The 12,699-nt window shown below is 42.5% G+C and overlaps 2 protein-coding genes across 2 annotated transcripts in view; both read right to left on the bottom strand.

Moving 5' to 3' along the window:
- LOC147603259 (Chaperone DnaJ-domain superfamily protein) overlaps positions 1–12,098 on the bottom strand; it is a 34,829-nt gene extending 22,731 nt beyond the window's left edge. The window contains exons 1-2 of the mRNA XM_086796679.1: positions 12,001–12,098; positions 2,933–3,025 (exon numbers count right to left, since the gene is read on the bottom strand). Of these exons, the coding sequence (XP_086652805.1) occupies positions 2,933–3,025; positions 12,001–12,060 (153 nt within the window). The 5' untranslated portion in view covers positions 12,061–12,098. The remainder of the gene's footprint in view (positions 1–2,932; positions 3,026–12,000) is intronic.
- On the bottom strand, positions 5,949–7,074 carry LOC147603260 (uncharacterized). Its single transcript, XM_086796880.1, has one exon. The coding sequence runs from the start codon at positions 7,050–7,052 to the stop codon at positions 6,150–6,152; it is 903 nt and encodes a 300-aa protein (XP_086653006.1). The 5' UTR covers positions 7,053–7,074; the 3' UTR covers positions 5,949–6,149.
- Positions 12,099–12,699: the final 601 nt, after the last annotated feature.

Here is a 12,699-nt window from a genome sequence, read left to right as displayed (position 1 = left end):
GGAAGGTTCTGGAAGGATCACGAGCCCTGGACATTTTATCGCATACAACTAAGCAGATGGGTGTTTCTTCCAATTTAGCTGCACTCATGTGTGTACATGACTTTGATTTTATCTTTGGATGACTTGTCTTGTTTACCTGGACAATGCCTGAGATTTTTGCCTGCGTTGTCCATGGGGCCAAGGACGCCTGGGCACCTTGTGGACGTGTATGTGCACACCTGTTTGGGACTGACAGGTGGTCTACATGAGTTTTGCAGGTGGTAAGTATTCCCAATTTTACAGCTTTATGAGTTCACATGCTAATAATTATTGATGCAGGTTCACACTCACTTATAAGTGGCCAGACAACTTATAAGTGAGTACACATTGAGCAGGACTTATTTAATACACGTGGCGACCAAAAGCTGGGTACTCCACATTATTTGGGCCTCCTTCAAGTAGGCGCCCCTTCTGGACCTAAAAAGCACACGTGGGAGCTAAACTAGCGGAGGAGCTCTAATTTGGAGTAAGACTCCAGTTTTATGTGAGGCGCCTGCTTTTCTGGGTGCATGGGAGCTGGCCAACTGCTTCTACAGGCTGTTTACAGACTTCTACCGCGACAAAAACCTAACAGGTGCATGGGAAGTGCTGTCCGACTCCTCCTGCATGTTCTCCACTGCTGGCCGGCTGATTTCCAGCTTGAACAAAGACTGGACATAGGATAAAAACAGGGAGGAAGAGCTAGTCGTGGGCATCTGGATAGTTTTCTTTCTGAACGGGGGTTTGCACGCTTGTGTACAACTACTGGTCGAGTTCTTCTGAGGCTACTAAGGGCTAGTTGATTGCTGAAAACAACCTTTGAGGGCTGGTCGGCTTGCTCTATGAGCTAGACAGGAAGAAGACGATGATGTTGAGTTGTCCCGGGCTGATGTGGGAGTGCTATGGGCTGTCCATAGTTGTCCTGCATGTGCTTGATGCCGGGAATGCTCACTTGTGCTGAGAATTGTCAGCAAATTCAGTTTATGTTATGTTTTCTTGTTTTCATATTGTATTGGAAGAAACAAGTGCAGCCAGTGGTGAACCCTGGGCACCTGCAAAGTTGTATTGGAAGCAGACTCCTTTTTGGTAATCTAACCATAAAGGGGGGGGGAGGGGGGGGGGGGGGGGGATGGGGGATGTCAGCCCATCTTCTGGCCCCTAGTGTGGTGTATTGTGCAGATTTGTCATCTTGTTTTATCTGGCATGCTTATGTGTATTTTCAGATTTCATGATTGATTAGATTTTCCGTGTACAGTTGCCCTTCCGTTTACAAATGTTACATTGATGATGATGCCAGTGTGTCACTCTGTACCCTAGTCCAGGGTGCACGTGACAGTCCCTCCTGCTTAGCTTGGCAGCATGTTCAAGGCTTCCAAGTAGTCCACCAATACTAGGGATACTCTTGACATAACTCTTCATCCAGCCATACCGCTTCATGGGTTCCTCGGTCCTTGAACTTCGTATAGAGCTGTTTGATTTTTCGACTCGAACCATGCTTCCATCTATGGAGGAAAATTTGTTCTAGCTCTATGACTTCTGCCTTGTCGATCATATCTAGTTGTTGTTCTCCTAATACATCCTGCAATGCTGGACCTACATATGGCTTCAACCAAGAAACATGAAAGACATTGTGCATAGTCCAACTTTCCGGCAACTTTAACTTCAAAGAGACATCACTTAACTTTAGAATGACTGGAAAAGGGCCGAAACTACAGAATGAAAGCTTGGGACAACACTTGCCCACTTGCTTCAGCCGTTGCTTCATGATCTAGAGATATACCTAATCCCCTTCCTTAAAGTTGACATCTCTCCTCGAATTGTTAGCTTGCCGGGTGTAAGCTTCCTAAGCTTTGGCACGGTGCTCCTTAACTGACTCAATGATTTTCGAAAATTTTTCGGTAGTCTTGTTGACCTCTAGGATGGTGATACATGTCTCGTCATCAAAAGAGATGAGAACCAACAACCAAAGGCTGCCTCATACAGCGTCTGGTCAATACTAGATGAGTATCATTTAGGATTGCCTATACCAACAAAAGATACTATTCCCATTTGGACTGCTGGTCATGGCAGTATGATTTAAGAATGTCAAAGGCCAATTGATTATATATCTCTGTTTGGCCATCTGTCTATGGATGGAATGCACTAGACAGCTGCAACTAGTCCCAAAGTTATCAAACAACTCTTTCCAAAAATGGGACGTGAACTTCGGATCTTTGTCTAATATGATTATCCGGGCAAACCACCAATGGGGTAGCAAAACCTAATGAACAAGCGAGCTATGTTGTGGTTGTATGCTTGCATGCACTTCCCAACCATCCATACGAAGAAGGGACAGACAAAAGGACATTGGCTAACCAACGAAGGAAGGATAAGTGGAGATATGGCAAGAAGAGGAGCGGGAGTAATAGGGAAAGGTGGTCTGCCTGCCCACAAAACTGCCTACAAGTAGCAACAAACAAACGAGGCTAGTTTTTGACATAGAAATGGAAGAGGGAGGCACTAGGCTGTAGGTGTAGCTCAACAAGCAAGCAAGAGGGACTTTGTTCCCCTCTCCCTTATGGATACCACCACATCTAGAGCCATACACCAATGCACAAACAGACAACAGTGCAACATTTGTAGAATGCATGCATGTAACGTGCACATACCTATGCAAATCATCGCATGAAAGAGGGGGAGATTACGTAGACAAAAAACGTTGAAAATTTTTGAATCAATATAGAAATGCATTCAGAAAATAAATGAAAAAATATTCATCCAGCAAGGAGGGTATACCATCAGTAGACAAAAAACTTTGAAAATTTTTGAATCATATAGAAATGCATTCAGCAAATAAATGAAAAAAATATTCATCCAGCAAGGAGGGTATACCATCAATTGCACTAGATTTGTTTACTTTAACTTGACCACTTACCAGTCGGAACTCTGCTTCAGCATGGTTTTTAAGACTTGGTGGCAATCGATCAGGATGTTTTTCCAATGCTTTTTTCTTATATGCAGCTTTGACCTGCTTTGAAAATTTTCCACATCAGGTGCTTTTTTCTAAAAAGGCGAATAAAAGAGAACACCTATATGTCATGTTTGGAAAACCCCCCCCAAAAAAAAAGACCTTCCATCCCTTCGATTAGTAAAAAGGAAGGCACATTGGGCAGATCTCATTACAAACCCTCTACTAAGAAAAAATTTAAGAGCACACAGGAAGCCCATCGTGACTGGCAGCTGTTAAAGGGGGACTACGTAATTTGGGGGTGGAGTCTGTGTGTGTGTGTGTGTGTGTGTGTGTGTGTGTGTGTGTGGAGAGAGAATATGGAGGGCATGTGTTCCTGTCTTTAGTAGTGTAAAGGGCGTAGAGGTTGAGAAAACCATACGCTCCTTACCCTCCTGTATATCATCAATTCAGGGCACCACCTGTGGGCTCCACCACATAGGCAGGCTCCTCCATCACAAACAAGCTACCTAAGGCAGATAACACTGGGGACAAAGCAACTAGCACAAGCAAGCCAACCAAATGGGGGCCGTCCAGGCCAGCTAGTGGGCGTGGCCTTTTGGGGGTAACAATAGCTAATCATGTATGCCAACCTACTCACCACCAGCCAACCAGCGCAAAAGGGCCCCTGTGTCATGTGCTTGCCATAGGTGAGTGCCAACATGGACATGGATCTCAGTATTAACAGGCTTAAGGGCAGATTCAGGAGCAGAATAGGTGGAGTCCACATAGCCCACGTGTGACGCGTCCGGGACAATAGGGGCTCTCTCGCTCTCACTACTACTAAACAAATGAGCATTTCATGGGGTCCAGGCCAATGCCCTCCTCGACGCCAACAATGTATCCTAATAATGCACTTCCAATAAAAAGAAGTCAACTTCTTCTCATTGATATAGAGTTCATTGTCCTTGTAAGAGTTGCCAACATCTATCTCATGTTGCTCCACTGATGAGGAAAATATCAAGAGGTCATCCAAAAATATGAAGACACAATGATGGATCAACTCTTGAAAAATGTCCATCATCATTCGTTCAATGTGGCCATAGTGTTGGTGGAACCAAAAGGCATGATCACGTGAGCCCATTCCATATAAAAAGCCATCTTTCGAATATCCTCAGAGGCAATCCGAACCTAGTGGTATCCACTCTTAAGATCTACCTTGGAGAAAATTTTGGCCCCGTTCAAACACCTGAGGATATACTCGATGCACGTAGGCAATCAAAGGCAATCCGAACTCTTAAGATCTACCTTGGAGAAAATTGTGACCCTGTTCAAACACTTGAGGATATACTGAATGCACAACATGAAAAAATAACTCTTGATAGTCTGTTGAGTGCCCCATTACCCGTCCTTCAGAACTCCAAACAAGGATACACTTGGTCAAATAAACCCTGACACTGGAGAAACTCCTCTAACTGGTGATCCAGTTTTGTGATGGCGGGAGGCGTGTATATAATGGAATTCACTTAACAACACAAGAATTAGCAAACAAATAGCAACACAAAGAGACAAGACACAACACTAGGGGCCGGCATAATGCTCTGGGTTGACACCCCACGCCAACCCCCCCCCCCCCCCCTTAAGGATTTATTAGTACCAAATATAATCTAGGAGGAGTGATTCCCTTTGAGTACAAGATTCCAATTCCCCACAGAGCTTTCAAAAGGTCATCCATGCCAATGGTCTCATGATCCATAGGATCCAAAAGCCCTCACTCAACACAAGGGTCTGTTTGTCACGTGCATCCCTCACTTGGATGCCACGTAGACATATCTGTACAGAAGGTGTAGGACCCCATGTGAGCCCAATCCGGGACGAGTCAACCAGAGTCCCACTCCAGTCGTCCAAGGTCAGGTGTGCATTGACCTGCACATGCGTCCAAGGTCAGGTGTGCATTGTCCTGCACATGAAACAGTGCCAGTCCACGTTGTGAGTCTCCCTCTGGATTGATGTCAGTGGCTCTGTGTATCTGGCATGATGTCAATTTGATGAGGCCTTATGTGGGACCACCTCCTATGGAACCAGTTTTGGAAGATCCACCAGAAGTGGATGAACTTGAGGAGGTATTGCAACCTGAGCAGATAGTTTTTCATAAAGAGCGCAAGCATGCAGGTGGCAAGCTAGTGTGCAGGTATCTTGTGAAGTTTAAAAACTATTGGGCTATGGATGCAAAATGGATGGATGAGGATTATTTTGCGGATTATCCGGAACTTCTGAAGGCCTACTTGGAAGCTTTTTAGTTGCGGTCAACTGCTTAGAAGCCGGGGGGAATTCCGAATGTCACAAAATTCCTTACAGCTTCTATTTTTCTACTGTTCATGTGTGGCATGTGGAGCCTGACATGACATACATGTATGGCTGGTGTAGCCTCACATGGTGTGTTTGTGTGGCATATGGAGCCTGACATGACAGTACATGTATGGCTGGTGTAACCTAACATGAAAAATCTGAACTTATGAATTGAGAGATTTTAGAAAGAAATAATAGTGAAGAAGGACAAAGACAAAAACAAAGCATTTGAGAGATCAAAAATAAATAAAGGAGAGGAAATCAAAAGATAATATCAAACGAAGACTTTTAATTAAGACATTAACCAAAAAAACAAAAACAAAAACAAACAAACCCAAAAAAAAAAAAAAAAAGAGCAAAACAGAGAACTGTAAACTCTAGACCTAAAGCACTAAGAGCTAGAACCAAACATTAAGCTAAACTTTAAAAAAGACTTCGACTCAAAAGTGCAACCATTAACTCCAATGTCGGTCCAAACATGAAGTGTAGGTTCATCAACTCTATCATGCATAGCGTGGACAACAAGCTATGACATCCCTACTCACGTCATCAGTGCCCAAGAGTAGGTGCAGGTTTGTATAAGGTTAGTCTAAAAGAACATACTTTATAAAACCAACGAACTAAGTTTCTATCACTCTCCGGAGGTGACGGGCATACTCAGCCATGATAGAGACTAGCACTCAAAGTTTGCTCTAAGGTATAACAACAAACAATTACAAAACATAGGAAAGAACCAAACTAAGTCTGTATTAAGCTAGAGCAAGAAAGAAAAGACTAAACAAGGCCTACTCTAAGTTAAAACAACAAACCCTACTCTAAGCTAGAACAAGCCACTTTTACAAAAAAGAGCATTGAATTATGAATTAAGTGGGCTTTTCAGCTCCCCACTTCTATAAAACTTACTCCTTATCATTTTAAACATTCCAAAAGCTGAAATACCAAAGATAAACTTACTACGATTCATGAAAGAACGAACCTTTTTCAAAATCTTATTGAAACTATAACCTTTTTCGATAAGCAGCAAAATAAGATGGCATGATTGAGAGATAAAGGCAAATTTAGTAGAGCAAAGACAAGAGAATCTAAAAAGTTGAGAGCAGATAACACCATACTTAGCTGTATCAGAAATATTGGAAGAAAAGTGTGGCATCCGAATGATCTTTAAGCTAGCATATTCAGGTTGTAAGCGTTTGTCATAAATATCTACTATGAAGCCTGAAGATGATTGAGTGATTTTAAGGTCTAAACAAGCACAACTATCGCTATTCGAGGTGCACTTAAGTTCGCAAAATTCCTTGGGATAGATCCCTCCACCTAAGGAATTTGGATTGATATACAAAAAACTCTGAAAGGAAGGAATGTTGGGAATGACGAGGTCATCTACAAAACGTCTCACATTACAAAGTTTGTGAAGAAAGACAGGACAAGTGTTAGCAAAAATAAGGCGTTCCATAAAATCAAACTCATAAGTAAAAAGATAAAAATTAGCAAGAAAGACGGCACAATTGGTACCCATGGGAATACCAATTGCTTGCTTAAATAAAGAGTCGCCTAAGGATATATAAAGGTTATCTAGGAGAAAATCTAACCAAGTACAAATGTCATCTTTGTCTACAATTTTGGTGAATCTTTTCTTTCTCTTATCTACATCTTGATTTTTACTTTTTAACCAACAAAAATCAAAATGCAAAGCTGACTTTTCTACTAATAAAGCCTTGCATCTATCCTTTGCTAATCTATAGGCAAAAACTTTCGTCATAAGGGATCTAATCCTTACACGTAAGTCTTTTAAGTCTAGTTTGGTGTATAAGGTCGTGAAGTCGAAGGTTTGAAGGTATAAAGGAGACGACTTTTCAGCCAGGCTCCAAGAGGAGTTCACACTCTCAAGTGAAGTGCTTCTATTATGAACTCTTCTAGCTTCCCTAACATGTTCTTGAAATCTTGTAAAAGCTGTTCTAAAGGTTTGGCCGACATACATTAAGAAACTATCATGGAAATTATAATAACATAAATAACCTGAGAGGTGTGAACGGGGCTTAAAGGACGGTCTGTTAAAAGATGTTTCTTTCTTAAACGTCTTAAACGTTTAAGAGCCTTAAAGGTATTATTAGTAAAGTGAGTACTGACTAATATAGACTTGAATTTCGCCCAACGAATAGGACCCTCTCCAAAATCATGCAAAGAGTTTAAATTAGATCTAGCCAAAAAGTTAAACCTTTCTCTATAAGAAGTATGAGCATGTCTAGCAATAAAATTAGAAGAAGGGTTAGAGATGCGTACCTCAGGAATGTTGACTTTGGTGAAAGAAGTAGATACATTTTCATTTTGTGTAGCCAAGTCGTTAAGTTTAAGATCAACGCCTGCCTGAAGGCTAAAGATCCGAAGCTAGAAAAGTGCTAGCCACACCCCTCATTTGGTTAGCAGCGTTGCTACCAAGCAGTGAGGTCCTTAAAAAAGGTTGCTTGTTACACTTGAAAGATCATCGGCAATAGCCTAACATGATAGTACATGTGTGGTTTGTGGGGCCTGACATGGTGTACATGTATGGCCCATGGAGCTTGACATCATGTAATTCCCTGGGACTAGCTATCCTATGGAGAAGTATTGTTGTGGGCTGCCCAAGGAAGTGCGTGACTATTGCATAAAGACTCGAGTAACAAATATGTCGCAGATGATAGAGAATGCTATGACGGCAAATGCGTTACTCACTGGAGTCTCATCTGGATTTAAAGGAAGTAAAAGCTCAAGCAAGAAATCTGAAAAGTTAACCCATGCTTCGCGTGATGCAAAAGGGTCTACAGAGGAGCGGTATAAGAAGTTACCAATGCCCAAAAGAACTCCTGAGGAGAGACAGGCTTTGATGGATGCTTGGAAGTGCTTTTTCTGTATAGAGGAGGGACATATGTCTTTTAATTGTCCCAAGCGTAAATCCCAAAAGGACTCTGACACTAAAGGGGAGTCAGAGTCTAAGAAACCAAAGCCTTCTGTAAGATTAGTTCTTGATCTTGTTGGGGAACAGCCAGGTGGTGAAGAGACTGAGTTGTGCAAAGCATGGGGCAAAGTGAGAGATCAAAATGCCTTGATTTTCCTTGACACAGGTGCTAGAGCCAACTTTATCTCACCGGATTTGGCTGGCCAATTGGGGATCCGCGCAGAGGAGATGGGAAATCTGTTCCTATTGTATCAGCTTCGGCCATTTCATTAGTAATGAAAAAGCATCTTTCCGCGTACTTGGTTTTTGTAAAGGATGCAAAAGATGATGAGTCTAAATCTAATTTGTCTATGTTAGATAAAGACAAGACTGATTTCTTACGTGAGTTCCAAGATTGTTTTTCCGAGTCATTGCCAGGAGAACTTCCTCCGGAAAGACCAGAAGATCATGCTATTGATCTAATTCCGGGAAGTACCCCACCAAATAGACCGCCGTACCGTGTTAGTGCAACCCAACAAGAGGAAATTATGAGCCAGGTATAGGAGTTGTTAAAAAAGGGGTTGATCCAACCTAGCTCATCACCCTTTTGCTCACCTGTGCTCTTAGTGCAAAAGAAAGATGGTTCTTGGCGCATGTGTATAGATTACAAGGTGCTAAACAACAACATCAAGATGGTTCTTGGCGCATGTGTATAGATTACAAGGTGCTAAACAACACCATCAAGAATCGATTTCCTATTCCGAGGATCGATGACATATTGGACTGCTTACAGGGCTCCAAAGTCTTTAGTCGGATAGACTTGAAAAGCGGGTATCATCAGATACGCATTAGACCCGAGGATGTACATAAGACAGCATTTCGGACCACTTTTGGGCTATATGAGTTCTTGGTTATGCCCTTTGGTTTAACAAATGCTCCTGCCACATTTAGCAGAATGATGGACAGGATTTTCCAGCCTCATAGAGCGGTTGTGGGCACATTCTTTGATGATATGATTGTGCATTCACGCACAGAGGAAGAGCATAGGAAGCATTTGGTCATTGTGTTTGAAGAACTCCGGAAGCATAGGTTGGTCATTAATGGCAAGAAGAGTGGGTTCTTGGAAGAGATACACTTCTTGGGGCATATCGTGTCTAAACATAGAGTCCGTATGGATCCTTCGAAAGTGGAAGCAATTCTCAATTGGCCAGACTTGAGGACCGTGCATGATGTACGCAGCTTTTTGGGATTGTGTTCCTATTACAGGCGGTACATACGGTATTTTGCTGAGATTGCTTCGCTCCTTCATGCTTTAACTAAGAAGGAAACTCCATTTCAATGGGCTGCCTTTAAAAAGCTTAAAGAAAAGCTTACTTCGGATCCCGTATTGGTATTACCGGATCTCCGAAAGGCTTTTGTTGTCCAGTGTTGTTGCTTATCATCATGAGCTTGATGAGATGAAAGAGCAATATGCCCAGGATGAGGATTTTGGAAGGCTCTATGATCAGATGTCTAAGGGTCAGCGGCATGATCATTATACTCTCAAGGATGGCTTTTTGTCGATGCATGGTCGACTTTGTGTTGCCAGGCAGTTACGACTCAAGGTTATGATTGAAAGTTATGCTCCACCGTATGCAGGTCATAGAGGTATTGACGCCACGGTAAAGGCGGTTGAGACTTTCTTTTATTGGCCGACCTTGAGAAGAGATGTTGATGCTTTTGTTAGGCAATGCATCGTATGTCAAAAGGTGAAGTTTGACCGTCAAAAGACACCAGGGTTACTTTAGTCTTTACCTATTCCAAATAGACCATGGAAGAGCATTGCCATGGATTTTATATATCCAAACTCGGCCTTCGGCGGACACACACCCTAACATATGTTTATACGTCCTTCCACAAATCAAACCAATAGAAGAACTTCTCCAACGCCTGAGTAGTAGAGCCAAGATTTCACAGGGTCCTGCATATGTACATTGTAGATGCATGAGACTCCTCCATAACCTTGAGCCTCAAATCCCGTGTAACACAGATGATTATCCATCATAAGATACTCTTCCTTGATAACATAATGAGAAGTCGATTCACAAATCTATATCTTGGCCCATATATCCTTAAAATCCTCATCACTCTCATTTAGATCTCTCATAGCCGTCAAATCCTAATGATAGGCAATGGTCACAAACTAAATTTTGGTCTGCATAATCGAGCATCTGCTACCACATTCTTCTTCCCTGGCGTGTGAAGAATCTCAAAGCGAAATATGGACAAAAAGTTTGCCCATCGCATATCCTTCTCTAACAACTTGGTTTGGGTAAGGAAATAAGGCATGACATCTGCAGAGGGAATATTAAATACACAGGTGGGCTTAAAAAATGGAGCGCACCCCAGAATTACTCCCTTGACTGCCACCATAATACATTCTGTAACTTGAAAAAGATTCCATGCACCTTGCTTTCTCATGGAGTTTATGCTCCTGAAATATAACTATATCAAGCTTTTCCCTAGATATCTTCTTCCACAAGCATGATGTTGTGACCTTACAGTTAAGGCCTCTTGCATTTAAAGAGAGGAGCTTCATCCAGTTAAGTAACCAGTGCACCCTCTCCAAATCAGCCTGCAGCTCAATATCCTTCTCGCCTACCATAGCCAGATCCTCCTGGAGTTTGGAATCATTAGATGTGCTCGGAGATATACTCCCTGATTTGTATTGTGCCATTCCTATTCCAAGTTCCTGAGAGCATTCTACATGTTGTAATTAGAGTTTGAAGAAGAGGGTTTGGACCTAGAACCCTTCCTCTTCTTGACCATTTGCAGACTTTCACAAGGTCTATCTTTATGTTCCAGCAACCCCCTACTACAAGTGTGATAAAAGTCACTTAGCATGTCCATACTCTGCCTTGAAGGTGCCTAACCCTAGGCCTCTTGTCCAGCTGGTCTACACATGCTGAAGCTGCGTAAAACTAGTTTAAAACAGACCCAAATCTATCCATTTTTGCTCCACCTTTATTTGTTACAGCTTATGCCCCGCGTTTTCAATGGTGACCCATTGCTCTTTGGTTTCCAGCTTCATCATTCAAATAGTCTAGGCATTGCTTGGTCCCTCATTGACATGCAACACTAATCTGATATGACAGACACTATCCTGTAATCCATGGTCTTTCTACCCTACTATGCCTATGCGTACCCTGTACATGTCCTCATGAAGCCATGACAGATGCATCTACAGACTGATACAGGTGGCACATTGCATTTTGATGGAGAATTGCGACCACATATACAGCAAGCTTCCAGGATCATCTTAGCTGGCTTGAGGTCGTGCCACAAAGGTTAGAAATCCATTCTCACGCCTCAAGTTGGACCAGGCCAAAAGGCCCCAGTCCCCGTTATGAGAAGGTGCCATGTTGGAGCAGCAATATGTTTTGCCAACAACTCCACGATCCAGCCTGAAATGCTCCACTAACCCCCCAGCGGTGGTTTTGTCTTGGCTTGTTAATGTGAAATCCTACTTACTGCACGTGTGCATGTTGCCTTGCTACAGCCCTTGTTCTCTCGTTTTCTTCAGGATTGCAGGCAGGAAGTGGTGAGCCACCATTGCCATGTGCATGTTCAGGAAATTGCTTGATTACCCCTAAAAATGCAATGGAGATTTACTCATTGTAATTTATGGTTTGGGACGAATCCTATGCATACCCTAACATTACCCCTAATTCAAAAACGCATCCTCGAGCTTACAGGTAATGGCTTCTTACAAATTTGGAACAAAATACGCAGAGCGAGAGGGAGAGAGAACGGCAACCTGCGAAAGGGAAGCGTCATACGATACGCCTAGCACATTCCTGGCGACGGAAACCCGCATTTTTTGAAATGTGTAAATAAAGTCGGGAGTCGACAACATGTCAGGCCATTAGTTTTTTTTTTGGCTATTTTTTACCTTAAAATTTCGTTGAAATTTTAAAAACAAAGTTCATGCCTTCTCTCTACACCATACCCATACACACACACATACATGCATGTATTCACCCCACACACCACGCACACACATGCTTACACGCACATACTGAAACAATCTCTCTCTCTCCCCGCACGCTTGTGAGTGTAAGTGTATGCATGTGCATACATACATGTGTGTTCTAGGTTACTTACCCATAGTGTTAGAACAGGACTAGCTATAGACTGCAGAGGTTAAGAACCTAGGATGTTAACCCATTATAGGGTTAACAAGGTTTGTTGCACCCAATTATATGCAGAAGTATGAGTAATCTATACCAAATGTTAAGGATGGAGCAATAGTGTCCAAATGTCAAACTTGGATGGGCGCTCATAAAGGTCCGACGGTTTAATGGTGTTTCCCACTCCAAAAGCATATGGTAGTGCGCTAGGATGTTCTCCCTAGTGTGGTAATGCATCAATGTAATATGAGATGAAACAATGTCCAAGCATTAGGCCAAATAGAAGCTTGGGGCGCCTACCTGGCCATAATTTAAGTGTGTGTGAA

The sequence above is a fragment of the Cibotium barometz genome, chromosome 64 (assembly GCF_041138505.1).
Source record: "Cibotium barometz isolate CiBa-2024 chromosome 64, ASM4113850v1, whole genome shotgun sequence".
In the NCBI taxonomy this organism is placed as follows: Eukaryota; Viridiplantae; Streptophyta; class Polypodiopsida; order Cyatheales; family Cibotiaceae; genus Cibotium; species Cibotium barometz.
The sequence above is the reverse complement of the archived record's forward strand: the minus strand, read 5'-3'. Positions and strand labels throughout refer to the sequence as shown.